The sequence below is a fragment of the Loxodonta africana genome, chromosome 9, assembly GCF_030014295.1.
Source record: "Loxodonta africana isolate mLoxAfr1 chromosome 9, mLoxAfr1.hap2, whole genome shotgun sequence".
In the NCBI taxonomy this organism is placed as follows: Eukaryota; Metazoa; Chordata; class Mammalia; order Proboscidea; family Elephantidae; genus Loxodonta; species Loxodonta africana.
The window spans coordinates 12,208,187-12,231,441 of record NC_087350.1 but is presented as its reverse complement, the minus strand read 5'-3'; the positions used below and the strand labels follow the sequence as shown (position 1 = coordinate 12,231,441).

General features: G+C 42.0%; 1 protein-coding gene across 1 annotated transcript in view; it reads left to right on the top strand.

Annotated features, from left to right (window-relative positions):
- The window catches only part of LOC135232403 (NUT family member 2D-like), a 79,049-nt gene that overhangs the window by 4,577 nt on the left and 51,217 nt on the right, over positions 1-23,255 (top strand). The window contains exons 5-7 of the mRNA XM_064290960.1: positions 803-1,104; positions 1,419-1,535; positions 1,897-2,475. Of these exons, the coding sequence (XP_064147030.1) occupies positions 803-1,104; positions 1,419-1,535; positions 1,897-2,475 (998 nt within the window). The remainder of the gene's footprint in view (positions 1-802; positions 1,105-1,418; positions 1,536-1,896; positions 2,476-23,255) is intronic.

The window sequence follows — 23,255 nt, the reverse complement described above, 5'->3', positions numbered from 1 at the left end:
GATTATCAAAAGTGGGCTCCAATATCTGATCAGCTTTAAATGTGGGTGTCAGTGAGACTTCTTGTAAAAGAAGTAGTTTCGAGTTTCCCCACAAGCTGACTGTCTTAGAGTGTCTGCCTCTTACATCTTCTCCTCTCACAGTGTTTGTGACTTCAGGTGTGCCTGCCCTACCAAGAACGATGACAGTGTCCCCATAATTCTGCCTTTACAACATGGGGTTGGGTGGTGACTTAGTTATCTTGTGTTGCTAGAACAGAAATACCACAGTGGATGGACTTACCAAACACAAATTTATTCTCTCACAGTCTAGGAGGGTAGTAGTCTGAATTCAGGGTACCAGCTCTTGGAGAATGCTTTTACTCTCTGTTGGTTCTGGGGGAAGGTCCTTGTCATCAATCTTCCCCAGGTCTAGGAGCTCCCCAGCACAGGGACCTCGAGTCCAGAGGACTAGATTCACTCTGGGCACTACTTTCCTGGTGGTATGAAGTTCCTCTCCTCTCTGTTTGTTTCTCTGTTTTCCATTTCAAAAGAGATTGACTCAAGATACAATCAAATCCTGTAGACTGAGGCCTGCCTCATTAACACAACTGCCTATAATCCTGCTTCATTAACATCATGCAGGTTAGGATTTACAACACATAGGATAATCACATCAGGTCCCCAAATGGTGGACAACCACAAAATACTGGGCGTCATGGACTAGCCACGTTGACAACCATTTGGGGGACACAATTCAATATGTAACAAGTGGAAAGAGCCGGAATTTGCTGCCACATAAACATGCTCTTTCCACCCCCTCCTACGGTGTTCATTCCAAAGAAGGGAGTTTCCATGGCACAGCCCCCTAAGCAACATCGACACAGAACCGAGCACCCTTGGGAGCCCAAGCGGTCCCATGAAATCCCTCCCGAAGCCGTCAAAGAGTATGTTGAGATCATGGAAGATCTCCTTGGAACTGCCCATTCAGCCACTGTGGAGCCAGATGGAAAATATGAAGAAGAAGAAGAAAATGAGCAACAACAGGAAGAGGATGAGCTGTATCCAGACCCGGGACTCCTGAGCTACATTGACAAGCTGTGTGCACAGGAAGCACTTATCACCAAGGTGGGCCAGGACCTGAGGTTTGGTGTCTGTGGGCTCTGTACTTTTGGTGTTCCAGCCACCAAACATCTGGAGTTTTACCCCAGACATTGTAATTAAGCTCAGTTCCTTCCTCCATGATCAATGTGTGTGTCCTTTTCTTGTGTGTATATGTGTGTGTGTATGAGTGTCTGCGTATGTGTAGGTTGGGGTGGTGATATTTTAATACAATACTGGATGCAAATTCGAGAGGGAGATTATTCCTTGTCTTCTAGAACCTCTAAATCAGGGTTACTCCTTGTCAAGGATTTTCACAGGCCTCCTCGTTCCGTTAACAGGTGGAAGCAGTTATTCACCCTCAATTCCTGGAAATGTTACTATCACCAGAATCACAGGTAGATCCCCTGTCCTTAAGGCAGGAGCTGGATGAAGAGGAAAGACTCACTCTCACTCAGGTAAACCAGAGGAGGAAGGGAGAATCATAACATGAAACCCACAGGATTTCATCTAACCCGACAGTGCCTTGGCTGTCATGGCTTCTGGGGAAGGCCAGCTCCAGGTGTGGGAGCAGGTACAGAATGAGGAGGTAAGAGATAATGCAGTGGCCAAGAATAGGAGTGGAGTGGTAAGGCATTGTGGTTGGGAAAACCACACAAGAGGATGGAGAGGCAGAGCTGCAGTACTAGTTATTGAAGGACGCTCATGTGACTGACTTCCCTAAATCCTGCCCCAATACTATGGTCTCCACCACCCACTCAGCCATGTGTTCTCACAATCTGTATAGAATTAGTAATTATCCATTTTCCTTCCTTGCAGCTGGTAGAGAAAAGAATGCTGGAATTGAAAGGAAACGTGGGTGTGGAGGCATCCCCAACTTACGGTGTGCCAACCAGGGAGTCACCGTGTACAGAGTCTGGGAGCAGTCAAAATGCAGGGAGCACAGATAACCACAACAGCCAACTACAGATGAGCAAGAAAACGAGCACAAAAAAGTTGGATGCAGATGACCTGCCAAAAGATGGCAGCAGGTACAGTCATCTGTCTACGTCAAAAGAACTTGCTCTCTTTACATGGAGTCCCATGTCACAGGAACTTAAATCTGAACAATCAACTTCTCCTCAACGGCACCCTAGTCGCACCTACCCTAGATTGGGAAACAGAGGAACCTTAATGTCCTTAGAAGCCTCTTGTATTAGTGAAACACCTGGGAAAGGAGAAGGGTGCAGTGAAGAAGAAAAGGAAGAGGAGGAACTCCCCAGCCTTGACTTCCTCTTGGCATCTCAAGAAAGCCTACTGCCCTGGAGTCTTTCCAAGAGTCCTCTCCCTGCCTCCAGCATTCTGCACCATGGAGTTCGGGGTACCTGGGGAGCATCCCAGCTCCGATCTCCGGAGACAGTGAGTCTTAGCTAACCTGCACATACAGCTGCCAAGTGTAAGATCCCAGCTCAAGTCAGAACTCCACCACTTGCTGCAAAGCGGCCCTACTCAGGGGCTGACCTTGGAGTCTCTGGGAGGCAACCCTTGACTGTGGGAGAGGTCCAACCCTCACTGCCTCTAAAAAGAAAGTGTGACCCTTCCACACATGGAAAAAGGAAGAAGCATCTTCTTAGCCAGTAGTGAGCTCTCCTCTTGTATATGTCAGACCCTCAAGTTGGGGTCCCCTAAATAGATTAGGGTTGTCAACTCCTCCCCCATACTTATTAGGCTAATGCTCCTCCCCTATCCTAGTGGTACTTCTTGGCTGTTATACAGATACGGTGAGGGCAGAGAGGGAGGCCAAAGCCTGGGCAGGGTGCACATGTATTTCCATGGTGGGAGATGAAGCACAGTAGCTTTACTTTTACTTTGAAGAATAGTGCTCTGTAAATTGAGATTAAAGATAGTTTTGTTGGCAGAAATTCTCATTGACTCTTTTTTCTGTTCCTCCTCTACTGCTGGATGGACTGTGGTGCTGTGAAAAGAAAAAGATACAGGTGACCCCCGTTTTCCACATCCACATGTGACTGACTTAGCTCTTTCCTCCAGCTTTACCTGATGTCCTCAGAATGCTCCTGGGGACAGTCTGGCTGCGGCCTCTCACAGCTCATTGATAAATCTCCAGTGATCACTGTCATCACCCATTTTTCACAAGCTGTGGCTTGGTTTGGGAGCTTTCTGTGGGTATCCTATCAATATCTCTGTCTCTTAACCATCTATTAATGAAATTTGCATTTCAACCTTTCAGCCTTCTTGGCCATTAACTAATGTTTCTATAATTGAGCCTGGAGGCTGCACTTTTCTTTAAGGTGCTTTTTTTTGTTTGTTTGCTAGGAAGATGTCGGACAATAGATCTAAAATGATCCTCAGCACACCCAGGGATTTTCCTGTGTGGTTTATTTGACTTGACAGGATCAAGACTTGGCTTCTTGGGGACATGGCTTTCTGTTTCTCTGCATTTACTCTAATAAGTGGTATCATGAATTCTCAAGAGGACTTCTAAATAAGCAATGGTAGTATCCTATTTCTGGTGAGGACAGGGCGAGACAGAATATGTTAGAAATATATTTATGAGGATTTCTTTTGATAGTGTGTATATGGGCTATGAAGGTAGACAGAGAAGTAAGGAAGTCCCTTTGCCTTATTTCTGGATGGGAAAGAATCTCATTTAACTCAATTGGGAAGGTCCATCCTGCTGTGGTCAAGGGGACTGACCTCAGGTAACTTTGGAATCTTCCAGGGAGCATCCTATAAGTATTCTTCCCTTTCTTTTCCAAACAATGACTGAAATTCCAGGGTTAAATTGATGTAGATTTAGTCTTACACTTACATTGAAATAGTTCCTTACAAACAAGAGGAAACCTACCTTACAGAACAACAATACAGCCCAGGAAAAGCGGAGACTTGATGATGTTTATGGCAGACCTGGATGCCTGGAGTATGCAGGGCTAGATGTGGGCAGGGTTGGTACACAGGGCTAAGAAGCACTGAGGCATTAGTAGTCTGATTCTTCGGGCACTTGCATAGACCCCATGTTCAGAGCAGTGGGTGTTTCAGTGTTTTGGCATTTGGTGCCTGTGAGCTGCTGCATTTGTTGGGAAGTTCCTAACTGGGATCTGAATGGAGACATCCACAAGTAAGATTCTGTTGGGGAAAAAATCAAGACAAAGAGATGAGATATCAAACATATCAAACATTGAAAGACAATAATGGTAAGTGAAGGACAGAGCCCTGGCTCCTCCATTCCCTGGTGTTTGACTTTAGAAAACTTCTGTAAGTCCTCTACATTTCAGGATCTTCGCTGGGAAAATAGCATAACACTGTACAGGTCTCAGGATGCTTGGGATATTAAAGAAGTCATGCAGCTAGTCCTTGGCACCCAATGCTGTTGGCTCTAGGGAGTGGGAGGCACTGTATATTCTCTGACCCCTGTCTTGGGTGGCTAGATGGATTTGGGTAATAACCAACAGCCCTCAGGCCCCTGATGTGTGTGGATGAGGTCCCTGTTTAATGAGCAGGGCGACATCAAATGTCACGATTCTGCAACTACCCCTTGGCTGTTGCAGTTGAAAACAGGCTTCAAGTATATGCCCTCATGGTGTTGAATTGGCCCACACAGGTACAGGCAGGGTAGAAGGGAGCGACATGTCCTCAGACCCTTTATACCAGTGCCCAGGCAAAGGGGTAGCTCCTGGCCTGACTTCCCAGCTGAGGGGGCATGGTGAATTTTTATAGCCAAGAGACTAGTTTCAGTGCAGACAGCCCTGAGATCTGGGTTAGAGGCCTGGCAGTTGTTGAATACTGCCTGACTGGTGTCAGAGTGGACAGCGGGGAGCCGGAGGTGGGTGCAGGTAGGGAAAACAGGCACTTCCCCCTGTTAGCATCTTGGAGGGGGAGGGCTTGTTTTGACTCCCACACAATAGGCAGTAGGTTAGAACCTTGCACTTAACTTTCTCAGGTCCAGTACCATTTCCATCCTGATCCGGAGGCTTCTGCAGACTCTCCGCTGCCCAGCCTCTCCTGACATGGTGAAACCTGTCCTGAATGCTACTGCTCTCCTCAGCCTGCCATGCACCAGCTGACCCAGCCAGCAGTGTGCTGACAACCTCAAAACTGGCATTTTTTACTGCTTCTGAACTGTCTCTCCTGCATCCTGCTGCTCAGTCCAACTCCTCAGCTTTGTCTTTGATGATCTGGGCTCCTACATTGTCATATAAAATCCATTCACTTCTCTTTCATGTCTTGGATATAAGAGGAACAACAGGAAGCGTCTGATTATTTTCCCATCTTGGCCCTGCCTCCTCCTTTTTTTCTCTTTATAAATTTAAGATGTATTCCTATATATACATATATTTGTTCCATTAGAACAATAAATTGAAATAAAGTCAATGTCCCCAGCCTGGGTTCAATGATCCCATTTGTATTTCTTTAGTCTAGAGTCTACAATGTTAACTTTAACATTCCCTTCAACTTCAAAGTCCCCCCAAGAATAGGTTTGCCAGTTTTAAGCAAAGAAAATAAAGGCCTCCAAGGATTCCTCACATAATAATGGGGATATATTTACAACAATATTACTCCTTGTTTAACAGACATTTGAAGTCAACAAGTGGCTTGTATTTTATCTAGAAAAACTACCAAGAGGCAGAAAATAATAAGCTGTTATGACTTACCCTCAGAAGAACAGACCTGAATTTGCAGTCAAAAGGCCTGAGCTTAAATCTTGGCTCCATCCACATGAAACACAGCACCCAAACCAAACCAGCATACCGATTTCACAAAATCTCTACAGGACATTTTGATTATCTGGCATATTGAATAGTCACTAAACACTCTTGAGCACCTAGGCTTAGTGGGCAGAGAGCAGATGTAAGGGCGAGGAAGGCAGAAAACCTTTTTCTCTGAAGAAAAAGTGCTTACAATGCTACGGCCCTCGGATCTTCACTTGTTAGTTAGGGCCCCATGGCCCTGAAATGGGTGGGTATCGTGAGACCAATGCAAGATTCTACTCACTCAAGTCAAATCCCCATGCACACACACACTAGCTCCCATCTTTCTCCTAGCTGGCCTTTCTGGGTCATGAAGCACTACTCCTCAGCTTCAGCTTCACATGTCTCCATCACACACTCTTGCTTTTTGGAATCCAGGCTCAGCAATGAATGTCCTAAATCATTGTAGGAACCATGGTGTTATCATCTTTAAAGAAAGAACGTTTGTCTTTTTACTCACCGTGAACACAATTTTCAGTGTATTATAGTGAAAATGATTTGAAAAAGTATTCATTTAGTTTTTTCCAGAGCCTTGGTAGAAAAACTGGTCTTGTGAGATGAGGGTGCTGACCCCAAGCGGTTGCAAAAAGAAAAGTCACGTGAGAACAACTTTAAACCTGCTCTCACAGCAGCAGTGGTTTTTGGATGGGAGGGTATGGCAGAAGGAGAGAGGCAGAGGAGAAGTGTTCCACACGGACAGCCTTCACACAACAAAATGTCCCTACTGGCACTAACAACCCTGGTGGTATAGTGGGTAAGAGCTATGGCTGCTAATCAAAAGCTTGGCAGTTTGAATGCACCAGGCACTCCTTAGAAACCTTATGAGGCAGTTCTGCTTTGTCCTGTAGGGTCACTATGAGTAGGAATCCACTCAAAGGCAAGGGTTTTGGGACTAACATAGTATCTTGTCCCTGTAGGAAGACATTTTGACTCAAGAAGGAAATGCTGCAGGAAAATGCAACAGCAGTCATGTTGTAGTGGAAAAGCAGAGACTTCCTCCAGAGAGGACAAGGGCTCTTCTCCCCCCGTCGCTACAATTATGTGAGAAAGTCATTTCATAATGTGGTCCTCTTGAATTGCCTCATGATTTCTGAGTTTTAGCTGAACTATAAACCTGATAAGACCCAAAGAATATTTCTATTTACAGCATCTACAGTGTTTTCCCAGTCACCGTGAAAAGAGCACCTGCAGGCAGTTTCTGCCTCTCTGGAAACTGCCCACCCCTTTATTCTCTGCAGCCAGGAAATAGTTTCTTGATGTGCCTTTCTTGGTATTCTCTCTGGCAGCTACAGTGTACAACTCTACTTACATCTCAGCTTAGATGATGAAGTTAGAGAGATTCAAGAAAACCACCTTAACTTTTTTTAAAGCTACTTACTGTGACTGATAAAAGCAAAATCTTGTCAACTTTTCTTAGCATTTCAGCTTGCATCATAGGGCAACCTTACATGATTTTCAATCCAGTCCTTCCTATTATGGGAATGGTGATGCAAATCATAGTATCTAGGCACTCAGGAAAAGCAGGCTTGCTCCTTGATTCTTCTGCTTGTCAGTGAGTCCATCGACTTTTTCCCCTGATGCACACAATGGATTTAGGGCCATTGGATTTGACTGAGTGAGCTCAGTGCCCATGATTTAAACATTGCATTGTGCAGGAACAATCGGGTCCAAATTCTGCAATCTTTTTTTCTACTACATGAAAATCTTTGACCCTGGAAGCATATGTGATTAAATTAGCCCATATGAAGTTGACCAAGACTGTCCATGAAAGGGTGAGACCAAAAGTCCCTTGGACCCAGTTCTCTGACCATCGCTGTGGGAAAGTGTAAGGAAGGCCTTGTCCACTGATAAAAATCATCTCCATTCTTGGGTGACAGGACGCAGAAGATAGGTGATCTGCCACCCAATCTCAGAGCATTAGAGGAAATGACAAGGTGTGATGATTGAGCCTTATTCAGCTACCCTGCTTTCTCTCTCAGCCTGTGCACTTGCGGGCTGCACGTGTTGGCTCTGTAGGGTCTTAAAGAGTCATCATCCAAGGAAGTGAGAAATAATGCAAATATCGCAATTTCCAGAAAAAGAGTATCAGATTATTGAAATTAAAAAAAAAGAAAAAGAAATACAGTGACATAATTCTAGAACGGATTATTTAAGGGCTGACTGAAATTATGAATTTAGTTTAACCCACCCAGTGCTGTCGAGTCGATTCCGACTCATAGCGACCATATAGGACAGAGTAGAACTGCCCGGTAGAGTTTCCAAGGAGCGCCTGTTTACACACTAAAAAATAAATAAGTCGTTCCCACAGTAACTGCTGTGTAGACAGGAAGGAAGTAACACTGGCTGAGATGGTTTCCTAATCACAACACAGGAGAAAAAGTAAACTGAAGGATACATATTGAGGACTTTTCCTTAAGAGATCTCTTATCCCGTATTCCTAGATGTGGAGACCCAGAGGACAGTGAGAGAATGTGGCAGTGCATGTAAAAACGCAAATACAATGTAGTGGGAAGTGCAGAGGCAGGTAAGGTGAAAATCAAGTGTTTCTCATTGCAAGGCAGTCCAGGAGGTTTGAATGACCAGCAGGGCTGCCTGAGGCAAAACTAACCTTTGGGTGATGAATTCCTTGCTTTCTAAGGACAGCACTGCTGCCTGCCTTGTCCAGTAGGAAAGCTGGGAGGTGGAGTCCTGAATTAGAGGCTTTGAAGAGCAAGCTTGAGAGTGTTTGCACTTCAAATGACTTTATTTCTCATGTTATTAACTGCCTCTTAAGCAGCAATGTTTGAATTTTGGACTGAGTGCACATTTCTTAAAGGGAGTGAATTTGCTTAGGTCTTATAGAACAGAAAGTATAATGAATCCTGGAGTTTTATTCGATTTCCACAATGTTTTTTATTTTCTTTTTATTGTGGTAAATATATATGTAACAAAAGACTTGTCATTTGAACATTCTTCACGTGCACAATTCAAGTTTCTTCTCTTAGCCTTTGGTTTCCTACATTCCCTTTTGGTCCTGATGAGTAGAGACCAATAGTTGCATTTTAGTAGGCCGCTCACAAGCTTTTAAAACCACAAACACTACTCAGCAAACTAGGACATAAAACATAATTTTATGAACCATATCAGCCCAACTGACCAAGATGTTCCACAAGACTCTAGTTCTAATATTTCAAATCCAGAAAACTAATCCAACAGGGTATTTGGTTATGGCTCAGAAATATTCACAACTCTTCCCTCTATGTGCTTTATTATATGTATTAACATGTGTGCATACAGTCACATAGATGCATATATGTATTCCTACACATACACCTGTATACACACACATACACACTCATGGAAACATGCCTATACACATATATGCCTAATATATATATTTTTTCCTTGTGTATATTTTACTGATGTGGTTTACCTTCACCAGGCTTTGTATAATTCACTCTCATTCAGTGTTACCTCTCCATCATGAAAAATAACAAGTATCTACTAACTAGAGAGGAAATTCCCCTTTCCCCCTACCCCATCTCTGGTAAACACTAATGAACATTATTTTCTCCATATTTTTATTTTTCATGTCATTTCATAACTGTGATAACATACAATATCTGTTTTTTTGTGACTGATGCATTTTACTTGTTCATGTCCTACAGGTTCTTCCATGTTCCAAGGTGTTTGTGGAACTCATTTTTCTTTATTGCTTAGTAGTATTCCCCTGTATGTATACAGCACATTTTAGTTATCCATTCATCCGTTGTTGGGCGGTTAGGTTGTTTCTATCTTTTTGCTATTGTGAATAGTGCTGTAGTGAACATAGGTTTGCATATGTCTGTTCATATCACTTCTTTTAGACCCCAAGGGCATACACCTGGAGTGGAATTCCTGGGTCATACGGCAGGTATATCTCCAGGTTTTTGAGAAATTGCCAGAGTGTTTCCAAAATAGCTGTATCATTTTGCATTTTCACAAGCAACGGATGAAGTTTCCAATTTCCCCACATCCCCTCTAACACTTGTCATTTTTCCCTTTTCTCATTTTTATCTTACCCATTGTAGTGGCTGTGAAATGGTATCTCATTGTGGTTTCTATTTGCATTTCTCTGATGCCTAATGACAGTGAGCATCTTTTCACGTGTCTGTTGGCCATTTGAATATTCTCTTTGGTGAAATGTCTCAAGTGTAGTAAAGATGGATTGAGATGTATGCCAGGCTTGGCCTCTGCTCTGACAGTCCATTCCCTGTCTATAAATTCACCTCTCTTTCCCTTGTGCACAATTTGTATTGCTGCCATGCTATGTGGGCATGGGAAGGAGCAGATATCACTCTCCTGGTTCCAAGAAAGAATATAGGGTGAGATTCAATGGAACTTGGTTGCATAGTGAGTCACAGCTGCTGACAACGAGTAACCAGGCCTTCAGAGTCATCCAAAGGAACATAGAATAGAGCCTAGACTGATGGTCCAGGTCTTTTTCCGTGTTTGGTGTGGTCTTGCACACCAGTTTTCCCTGAATTTCTCCTCACCTCTTAACACTTCATCATCACTTGAAGAATTCCCTCCCTTCCCCACAACTGAGAGTGAGTGTCAGCCAAGTTGAACAATGTGCCCAGAAGAAGAAAGAGGAAAAAGGCCATAGAAAGGCTGGATTTGGGGTCAGCCAGAGCAGAGTTTCAACCTCAGCTCTGTCTCTTGCTGGCTGTGTGACCACCGGTGTCTGAACAGCAGCTTTCTGACCAGTAAGACATGCATAATCACATTTTATTTGGATCGCTCTTGCAAGGATAGAGAGAGAGTGTGTGGAATATGCTTTCCCAGAATAGGGCCTAAATGAAGCTTTCTGCTATTTCTTCTGTGATAGTGTTCAAGTGGGGAAGGCTGGAGTGGTCTAGAGAAGATTCTATAAGAATATTGGAGTAGACTCAGGTCTGGATGAGTAGAGAGGTCAAGGAAGTCCCTGGGCTTATCCATTTCTATTCCTGAGATTGTGCCCAGCTTCACTTTCACTTTACCCTGTCACAGCCCCCTCACCATGCACCGCATGTCGCTGTTCCCGTGTTCTTACACCCTGTCGACTGTGCTTTTCTAAAGGCAGGAAGCTTGTCCTTGTCTTCACTTGAACTAGGACATTAACATAAAACAATAATAATGGTCGTATCTGCTATTATTTGCTGAATATGTTTCACGTGAGATATTGCTCAGTGCTTGTGACAGATACACATAAAAGTCAAAGCCATCTCATGATTTACAGGCCATTCCCACTGTACATACTGGACACAATTGATCCAAGATCACAGAATCAGTAAGAGGCAGCCAGGTTGGTTCCAAAAGAAAAACCAAACCAGTGCCGTTGGGTCAGTTCTAACTCATCGCGACCCCACGCGTTTCACAACAGAACTGTGCTCCATAGAGTATTCTCTGGTTGAATTTCCAAAGGAGATCACCAGGCATTTGTTCCTAGGAGCCTCTTGGTGGCCGTGAACGATCAACCTTTCCATCACCAGCCAGCTCCTTAATCCTTTCTGCCAGGAGCTTCAAACAGCCTTAAATCTTCCAAACTTTTACTGTTACAAATCAGGCACCAATACAGTTAGGGAAAAAAATATCTTTCTGTTAAACTCAGCTCTCAGAGTTATATAATTTCCGTGCAATCAAACTCCCCCATTTGATTTATAGTTTTGTGAGCTTCAGCAATTTTAAATATCGTGGTGTAACCATCGTCTCAATCAACATCAAGACCATAGATTTAGATTCTCCATCACCCGACAATTGTCTTACGGATACTTATTATGAATAGCTTGAGACTCTGGTATTTTGGCAGTCACCATTTGGAGGCCACAGGGTAGAGCTGGTGTAAAGCCCTAAGAACTTCTTTCATCTGGGAACAGGAAGAAGACTGGCATCTGCCTTTATGGTGAGACCTCCTTGCTTATGGTCTCATTAAATGGGTGTGTGGAGAGTTCTCACTAGAAAAATAAATGCATATACTACTAGTGATAAAACATATCTACATACTGTGATGTTGGGAAAAGAAGCTCCATCCAGAGAACACACCTGTCCTGCCCGTCTCCTAAAACTATGATGATCAGGACTCTGCCTCCTTGAACCTCCTTATGCCCTTGATGGCAGCCAGGGCACAGCCCAGCAAGCTTCACTTTTCTTCTTCAGGGTAAACTCTCTCTTCATCTCATGACATATACCTCTAAAAAAAAAAAAAAAATGGCCCCATATCTCCCAGCTCTGTACATCATCAGCCCTTCTGGAAATTTCCTTCATGCAATCTTGGTGTGGGATTTTCATTCCTGGGGCAAGATGCTGAGGCTCTCCTATTCCTCTCTCCTAAACCTCAGGATCCATGTCTTACCACTTACAAATCATATAAAGGAGAGAAAATCAAATACACAAGAACACAGACAATTTATATACTGCAAACACAAAGGCTCTAAATATACAAAACCATCTTGGAAAAGAAGAACAAAGTACGGCATGCAAACTTGAAGATATAAAATAGCACTACACACATGTAATAAAGGAAACAGTCTGGTTCTGGCATAAGAACAGACGTAGAGGCCAACAGTATAGTACTGAGACATGAATTTGTACATCTTTGCCCAATTTGTTTCAACATTGAAGCTAAGCTCATTCAATGTGCAAAGAATACCTCTTCAACAAATGATGCTGAGACAACATGATCTCCACATGGAAAAGGATTGGGCTGGATACGTTACACCATATAAAAAAATTAACTCTAATTGCATCGATGACCTAAATATGAGAGATAAAATCATAAAACTCTTAAAAGTAAACATCAGGGTTATGTTTTCAGAATTTTTTTTTTCCCCCACATCGTCATACATATGACAGAAGAAACAAAAGAAACAGATAAATTTGTCTTGGTGAAAATTTAAATCTTTTCTGCATCAACGAGCACAATCAAGAAAATGAAGACTACTACTCATTGTGACAATACACTTGGAATCTGTACTTGCTTAAGGGTTTCATATACAATGATATAAAGAGTGCCTAAAACTAAACACATACACAAAAAAAATGCCCAACTGAAAAAAAGGGCAGAAGACATAAATCAACATTATTCCACAGAAAATATACAAGTGGCCAGTAGGCAAGGGAGAAGATGCTCAACATCATCAGTCATTAGGGAAATGCAAATCAAAATCACAAAGAGGTCTCACTCCACACCACACCAATGGCTATTGACAGAAAAAAAACCAAAACAAACAGGCAAACATAGAAACCGGGCACCATGTCCATTGAAAACAGTAGAATACACTTTGATGGCGCCTCAAATGCTTTCACAAAGAATTATCATAGACACTCGTAGGCACATAAACTAAAGAATTGAAAGCAAGAAAGCAGATACTTGGACACTGACGTTTACTGCACAATTATTCATTGAATCAAAAAGGTGGAAACAACCCAGTGTCCACGAAAAGATGACTGGATACACAAAATGTGCCATACAGATACATGCAATATTATGCAGCCATAAAGAGCAAAGAAATTCTCTTACTTGCAATAAATGGATGAACCTTGACACCACTGGCCTCAGTGAAATAACTGAAATCTCAAGAACAATTATTGCATGATCCCACTTACATGAAAATCTACAATATGCACACATAGAGCAGATTGATGGCTAGGAGGGCTGTAGGTGGAAAACATGAGGAGTGATTGCTAAACCCAAGGCAACAACAACGAAAAGAATATTCAAAACCAAATGATAAGATTCTACAAAACCCTCCCATGTATTATCGATCAAATATTGTATTTAAAATATCTGCCAACAAAATACAACATAATTACTACAAAGTATGGACATCATGTTCAACCGGACATCACGAAGGCGCAGAAGTCCTTGGGTAGGTCCAAGAGAGGTAGGAGGCATGTGTGGAGGCAACTGGGGTCCATCGTGGTCACTGGACACCATCTGATGTGTCTGAAGTTGCACTTATCATGGGGGAAAATAAAGAAGGTCAGATCACCCTATCAGAAAAACAGGACGCTGAGATGAGACTCCCAGGGCTAGCAGCATGGTGAGGCTTCAGAAAAGAAAGGACTCAGGAAAGAAACAGTCATGTCTATTCACAGGAAGCCTTCTTTGTGCTCTCTAGATCCATCCTCCTAGTCCTTCCTCTAGGACAGGGCTTTCCCATGCCCTCCCCTGTCACTTATCTGACTCCAACCCCTGCCTTGCTAATCCCACTCCCACTGAACTGGCATCAAGCCTGCCTGGGAAGAACCAAGTGATGAGATACACCAGAGAAAACACAATCCATTCTCTCTTTGGGGTCCTGAAGCCTCCCGTGACAGGAGAGTCGAGGGCTGTGGCTGGGAAGCTCTATTGTAAGAGGGGATGTGTCATCTTCTTCCAGATTGTTCAAGGAACACAGACCCAGTATCTAATCTCCTTTACCTGTCAGCTCCTCTGAGTCAACAGAGCTAGGCCAGGCCCCACATACTTACTCGGGTATGACTGAGACTTTTACCTGCATCCTTACACATCTCAACACAGGGACACACAGAAGGTTCAGCGTACCCACACCCAAGGTTGGAGGGGTTCCAGCTGTGGAAGCCTGTATCTGGCAGTTTTTCAGCTAACTGAGGTCCCATCAACTCAGGGTTCTTGGGACTCTCTCTTCCCAGGCCCAGGTGCTAAGACATGTTTTCCCTATTTCCTGGTTACTGGTGCTCTTTGAGTCTAGAAGGGTTACCAAGCTCTGAGGGGCAGCCTTTTGGTGGGACTGCCATGCCAGGCTTGGGACAGGTGCACCTTTTTTTATCAAAATGACATCTTCCATTTTTATAACTTTAAGGGAGTCTTTTGTAGCAGATTCGCCCATAGCAAACCATCCTTTGAAGTCCTGCTGCAGCTTCAATTGTCTTTGATTGTTGATTAAAGGGGCATGAAATCCTTGACAACTTCACATATGTCTCTATTTACTTTGCTTGTCCAGTGTGAGGATTTCATTTTCTTTATGTTCAGGTGTAATCCATGCTGAAGACTGTGGTCTTTGGTCTTCATCAGGTATTTCTTCAAGTTTCCTTCATTTGCAGCATGGAAGGTTGTCATGTGCATATCCCAGGTTGTCAGTGACATTCCTCCAATGCTGATGCCCATTCTTCTTCATATATTTTGCCTTCTCAGATTATTTGTTAAGCTAAGAGATTGAACAGTGAGATGAAAGGATACAATACTGTCACACGTCTTTTCCATGGAGACATAGAAGGGCATAAGTCCTCCAAATGCCCCACTCACACTACCTGATAGGTACCCAAGTGATGCCTAAATTAGCACGTTCTAATGACACACACACACACACACACACACACAGTGACCAATGTTATCAATTCAGTCTCCATTGCGAGCGTTGCAAGTCTTGATTTGTAAACACTGACAATTTACCTGATATAAATAATCCTGCCATTGCTAATTTCAAGGTACCATCTGATGTCACTGACCCATGTTTGGGCAGAGATATGCACCATCTACTATCTCAAATTAACTGGAGCTGATTCCAGCATAACTGATCCACTTTCCTGTGAGTATGTACACACACTGCGTCTGTACCATGAGAAGAACCCTTAACTCCCAACCCTAATATATAAACCAAATATCGCTATATGTTTCCAGAACACACAATTCCTCACAACTCCTGAACACACACATAAACTACTACCCACACTCTAAATACACAAACATAACTTCTTGTACTGCGTATAGTTTTATGAGAAAACCCTAGAGCATGAATACACACAGTAATTCCTACAACTATATATACTCTCAACATGGGCCTGAAGATGTACATGGACAACCAATAGTACCCATATATACTCACTGAACACTGTACACGCAATCAAGCTCTCTAACACCACCAAGTTAAAAATCTAACCTCAAAGGCCACCCTAATACACGTCCACAAGAAATCATACATCTCTAGAACACATACAATAGACAATTCCCAAATGAATGCACAATTTATGCAAGGCCTCTCAGTTTCCAAATATACATACTGAACCCCCCAATCCTCCAGAATACACTCCAGAAAGCCAATGAAACCAAACACACACACAACCACATACAACCTGTATTACTAATATATACAAGTACAGGCAATGAACACCGAAAATGCACATATAAGCTAAGCCACCAAATTCTCCAAGAATTAGACAAGAATAGGCACAAAGAGAATCCCTGACTGTTTTCATACAGACACAAACACCCTATACGCTAACCCAAAACACAACCATGAGTACCAAAAAACAAAACCAGACTCTCTGCCGTCGATTCGATTCCAAATCGTAGCAACGCCCACATATTCAGGGATGCAAATAAAACTCCAAAACATCAACACTTCCAGCACTCTAGCTAATAGACACACACACAGGACCACCCTACTTGCCCACACATACCAGACACACACACACACACACAGATTCCCAATCACTTCAAGTGTACAGCACCCAGAACACCATAGATTGTCACATATCTCTAGAAATTGGTCTTGATTCCCCTACCTCCAAACATGCCCAGACAAAATTACAAACACCCTATCATTCTCCAAAGAAACACATGCAGAACACTCCAAGGAAAATTCACCCACTGACTCACGATTACACATACCAGTATATCCTCTCAGTCAATGAAATATCTCTTGCACATGCTATATAAATACAAGGAAACCCCATTTCAGGCCCTCTATCCTATGTTTCGAAACTGCCACATTCTCAAAATCTCATACATAACCATGTCAACGTGCTTCCAGTACATACACAAATTCAATTCTCCCACAACCTGTGCAAATGCACAATCTCATTTTTTCATCAGATACCCACCTCCTCATTTCCCAGAATATACACATACTCCCTACTGAAACTTATTGCACATAACCGTAGAAAATATTCATCCCAACTGCCATGCCCCTTCATGAAACAAACTCATTACGAATACAACTGTCCTCATACCCTGAATATAACCGAAATTATTCATGACACCAAAGATATACAAAATATGACCCTATATCTTCAAATACTAATATAACTCACAATGCCTGCCTTTACATAATCAAACAATCCATAATACACAAACAGGAATCAATCCCCAATTTTCTTGAATGCACAATCATACAAACCCCAGACCAAACATGGAAGATGCATGTGCAACTCCAGGAAAGCATCCAGGCAACACAACCATACAACATGCCCTGAGTACATACCAGTGATCCTTCCTCATTCCCAAAATATACAAAACCAAAAGGCCTTACATGCAAGCTAATACACACAGGCACACTCCCTCACATGCCCAAAGAAACTCATTTCAAACCTGCCATTAGATACACAGGAAGACCCAAAATTCATGGCAGAACAGCCACACCCAAAGTATTCCCCTGAGCCACAAATTGCATACCGCTCACCTCCAAGTGCTTGAGTGTACATGCCTATATCTCATGACGTGCACACTCCCACAAAAACTCACTTATATTGAATCACTAAGGTTCATGGAAACACCACCAACTCACACATTTCAATACAAATATGAACTTCCAGGAACCCATTCAACACATACACAATCCCCACACTATGAATTCACATAAACACATTTCCAACAAAGTCCCAAATAACAGGCACAAAAGCACCCACACCTCTCAATTCTCCCAATCCCTACAAGGCTTGCAACTAAATCTCCATACTATTTCCAGATATAAGCAACACTTCACAAGCACTCCACCCTCAGAAATCAAACACAGAGGTGGTGGGGCCAAGACGGTGGAGTAGTCAGATGCTTCCTGTGGTCTCTCTTACAACAAACACGTGAAAAAATATGTGAATCGATTATATATGACAATCTAGGACCCCTGGACCTCTAAGGCATAGGTGAGGAATTGGACTGAGTGGCAGGCAGAAGGAGAGACAGTTAGGAAGCAGTGAGGAGTTGCCAGATCTGACCCAGCAGGAACCACCACCCTGCAGGCCAGGATCAGGTGGTGTCAGCGGTGAGGCAAGCAACGGCGTTTGGGACATGTTTTCCAAATCGGGAGAGACGGAGGGATGGAGATTCCACTCCCACCTCCAGAATCAGTGAAAAGTGGTGCTCCATTGGCAAAAGCTATGTACATGCGTCTAATGTATCCTGCAGATCAAAAACTGCCCCTTTGGGAAAAGCCTCTCTCCCATCTACCTGCCCCCTTCCTGCTCTACACTCGGTCCAAGCCAGCTTCAGAGACTGCCACATCCCCTGGGCTGAAAGAAAGATTCATCAAGCTCTCTGAGCCATTCTCCCAGCATTGGAGAGGGAACGATTTCACAAACTGGGAAAAATGATCTGCTGGATCCTTTAAGCTAAGAAAACTCAGGGCAGAAACAGCTCCTTTGCCTAGGCACAGGCATAAGAGGTGCACAGACTTTGATGTCTTTCACCTCTGCATAGATGTGTGTGGGCCCATTTCAACAGTGTACGCCCTCATTAGCACAGTACAACAGGTTACACACATGAACCCTCACTTCAACTCTTTCAACTATATGGTGGAGAGGAAGGTTCATGACATTTGACATGACTCTGTCTATTAAGCAGGGTCGTCACCTACCCACATCAGGGGCCTGAGGACTGGTGTCTCCACCCATGACACCTAGCCACCCATGCCAGGGGTTGAAGAATAAGTGGCTCCTACTCCTTATAGCCAATAGCACTGGGTGCCCATAATCTGGCTGGGGGTGGGGGCGGGATGAACACAAGGAGAACTGTGGAAGATTTGTTGGAAGGAAACTTCCCTGATATTGTGAAAGATGAGAAGATATCCATTCAAGATGCTCATTGAACCTCATACAAGGTAGATCCCAAAAGAATGTCACCATGATATATCATAATCAAACCTGTCCAAAACAAAGATAAAGAAAGAATTTTAAGAGTGGCTAGGGATAAATGAAACGCCACCTACAAATGAGAGTCAACAAGACTAAGCTCATACTACTCAGCAGAAACCATGCAGGCAAGAAGGCAATGGGCTTTATATAAAGCCTTGAAGGTCAAAACTGCCAGCCAAGAATATATATCCAACAAAACCGTCTCACAAAAATGATGGCGAAGTTAGGACATTTCTATAAAAAAAAGTTTAGGGAATTTGCAAAAACCCAAGCCAAAATTATAAGAAATATGAAAGGGAGACTTCAGGTTAGAAAATCTGTAACATCAGACAATAACCCAAGACTGGAACACAAGACAGAGCAACCAGATGTCAACCCAGATAGGGAAATCTCAAAAATAAATGAAAGCTAAATTGCTCAAAACAGGAAAATAGTGACATCATTAGTTAAAGATGACAACATTAAAACAAAAAAGAGAGAATAAATAATGTAGTCATAGATCTTTCACATGGAGAGGAAGTCAAGGAGATATAAAGAAATAAAAGATTGCTTTAAATGTAGAAAAATTGGAGTAAAGAGTAAGTTAACCAAAAAGCAAACTAACAATCCTACACATCAAAGTAAAAAACAAGAGAAACATAATGGTTCCACAAATACAAAATCGACAACAATGAAAAAGGTGAAAATACACACACAAAAAGACCCAGCACAGAAAATTACATGGAATGAAGAAACTGTCAACAGCGCACAAAAAAACACATTGGAATGGCTGCACTAAGCTCATACCTAAGAGCAAGTACACTGAACCTAAATGGAGTAAATGTGCCAAAAGAGACAGACAGTGGCAGAATGGATAAAAAGACATAATCTGTCTCTTTGCTGCCTACAAGAGGTACGGATTAGACTCAAAGAAACAAACAAAAACTCAAAGGATGGAAATATGTATATATATCTATGTAGATATATATCTCAAGAAAAGAAATATCAAAACAGAGCAAGAGTGCAAATATTAATTTCTAACAAAAGAGACTTTAAAGCAAAATCTACCACAAAGGATAAGGAAGGACACTATATAATGATTAAAGGGTCAATGCACCAAAAATCAAAGCATTAACCCTACAGCTTGAACAAATAAAGAGCAGCAAAAGAAGCCCTCACACACCAGAAGAAAGCAAATAATAAAAGTCAGAGCAGAATTAAATGAAGAAGAGAATTGAAAAACAATTGAAAGAGCTAAGGAGAACAAAAGCTGTTTCTTCAAAAAGACTAACAGAATTGATAAACCGCTTGCCAAACAGACAAAGAAAAACAGGAGGGGAAGCAAATAATGCAAATTAGAAACATGATGAGCAGTATCATAACAGACCCAACTGAAATTAAATAATCATAACACAATATTATGAAAAATTGTACTCTAATTTGAAAATCTCGAGGAAATGGAAAAATTTCTAGAAACACAGTACCTATCTAAACTAACACAAACAGAGGTAGAACAACTCAATAAATGATAACAAAAGGAGAGATGAAAAACGTAATTTAAAAACACCCAACAACAACAAAAAAAAACCCTGGCCCTGATGGCCTCAATTGAGAATTCTACCAACTTTCAGAAAGAGTTAACACCACTACTACTAAAGGTATTTCAGAGCATAAAAAAGGATGGAATACTGTCAAACTCATTCTATGAAGCCAGCATAACCCTGATACCAAAACCAGGTCAAAACACCACAAAAAAGAAAACTATAGACCAGTGGACCTCATGAAATTAGACCCAATAATCCTCAACAAAAATCTAACCAATAAAATTCAAGAATATATAAATAAATAAATAAACTCACCATGCCCAGTGGTATTCATACCAGGTATGCAGGGATGGTTCAACATTAGAAAAAAAAAAAATCAATGTAATCAACCACATTAAAAAAAAAAAAAAGTGATCTTATCAATTTCTGCAGAAAAGGCATTGACAAAGTCCAACACCCACTCATGATAAAATCACTCAGCAATATAGGAATAGAAGGTAAATTACTCAACATAATAAAGGACATTTATACAAACTCAACAGCCAATCTCATCCTAAACAGAGACAGTCTGAAAGCATTCTGTTTGAGAACTGGAACCAGAAAAAGATGCCCTTTATCACCACTCTTATTCAACTTTGTGCTGGAAGTCTTAGCCAGAGCAATTAGGCTAGAAAAAGAAATATAGGGCATCCAAATTGATAAGGAAGACATAAAAGTATCTCTATTTTCAGATAATATGATCTTATACACAGAAAACCCTAAAGAATAGACAAGAAAACTACCAGAACTAATAGAAGAGTTCAGCAAAGTATCAGGATACAAGATAAACATAGGAAAAACAGCTGTATTCCTCTACACCAAAAAAGAGAACATCAAAGAGGAAATCACCAATCCATACCATTCACTATAGCCCCCAAGAAGATAAAATACGTAGGAATAAATCTAACCAGAGATATAAAAGAGCCATACAAAGAAAACTACAAAACACTACTGCTAGAAACCAAAAGAGACCTACATAAGTGGAAAAACATACCTTACTCATGAATAGGAAGACTCAACATTGTGAAAATGTCTATTCTACCCAAAGTGATCTATATAGATGCAAGGATTCATGACACCTATTTCAATGGTATCTTTTAATGAGATAGAGAACAAATCACTAATTTCACATGGAAAGGGCAGAGGCCCCAGATAGGTAAAGCCTTACTGAAAAAAAAGAACAAAGTGGGAGACCTCATACTTCCTGATTTTAGAATCTTTATACCACCATTGTAGTCAAAACACCCTGGTACTGGTACAACAACAGATACAAAGACCAACGGAACAGAACTGAGAATCCAGAAATAAATCCATATACGTATGAGTAGCTGATATTTGACAAAGGCCCAATGTCTATTAATTAGAGAAAAGACAGCCTCTTTAACAAATGGTGCTCGCATAACTGAGTGTTCACCTGCAAAAAAAAAGAAACAAGAACCATATTTTACACCATGCACAAAAAGTAACTCAAAATGGATCAAAGACCTAAATATAAAATCTAAAACAATAAAGATCATGGAATAAAAAATAGGGACAACACTAGGACCCCTAATACAGGACATAAACAGTACACAAAACATTACTTACACACAAACGCCAGAAGAGAAACTAGATAACTCGGTGCTCCTAAAAAATCAAACACTTATGCTCATCCAAACACTTCACCAAAACAGTAATAAGACAACCTACAGAGTGGGAAAAAATTTTGGTTTCAAGAAATATGATCAGCATCTCATCTTTAAAATCTGCAAGATACTGCAAAACCTCAACAACAAAAAAACAAATAACCCAATTAAAAAGTGGGCAAGTTACATGAACAGTCACTTCACCAAAGACATTCAGGAAGTTACATACCTGAGGAAAAGCTCATGATCATTAGCCTTCAGAAAAATGCAAATCAAACTACAATGAGATACCATCTCACCCCAACCAGGACAGCAGTAATCCAAAAAACACAAAATAATCAATGTAGGAGAGGTTGTGGAGAGACTGGAACACTTATACACTGCTGGTGGGAATGTGAAATGGTAAAACCACTTTGAAAATCGATTTGGGACCTCCTTAAAATGTAGAAATAGAACTGTCATATGATCCACAAATTGTGCTCCTTGAAATATATCTTGGAGACATAAGAGCTCTCACACAAATAGATACATGCACACCCATGTTCACTGCAGCAGTGTTCACAACAGCAAAAAGATGGAAACGGCATAGAGGCGGGGCCAAGATGGCAAAATAGCCAGATGCTTCTGGTGATGCCTCTTAAAACAAAGACCTGAAAAATCAAGTGAAATGAGTATATTTACGACAAGCTAGGTGCCCTGAACATCAAAGGCAAAGTTAGAAAATGGACTAAGTGGCATGGGGAGAGAGAGATCGTTCAGAAACAGAGAGGAGTTGCAGGACCTGAATCGCTGAGATCCCTCAAGCACCATTTCCTGAAGTGGCTGCAGTGGATTGGTGGTAGCGTTTGGCTGCAGCTTTCTCAGGGAGAAGCAGCCAGCCACACAGCCTACTCACACCTCTGGAAACAGAGAAGAATGGCGCTCTTGACAAAAGCTAAGTACTTGCGTATATTTTACTGCACCTTCCGCCCCGAAACTGGCTTCGGTGGCTGTTGATTTCCCTGGGACTGAGATAGGCCCATTTGAGGACTCTGACCCATGCTCCCAGATTTGGAAAGATTTGGAGAAGATATAAATTCATAACAGGGGGAAAAGATAATTTGCCAGCTCCACTAACCTGGGGAGCTCAGGACAGAAGCAGCTCCTGTCCTGGCGTAAACAGTCCGTGGACTTTGAATAACTTTCCCCTCTGCATGGACCAGTCTGGGCCTATTCCAGAAGAATACGCCCTTGTTGGCAGACTGTATCACACACTTGATGACCAGCTACCTGGACACCTGAATTGAATCCACACAAGAAAAATGAATGGACTCATAAGCTCATACACATGACAACAGCTCTAGCCATCTGGTGACAGGATGTTAGAGCCCCAAAACTGA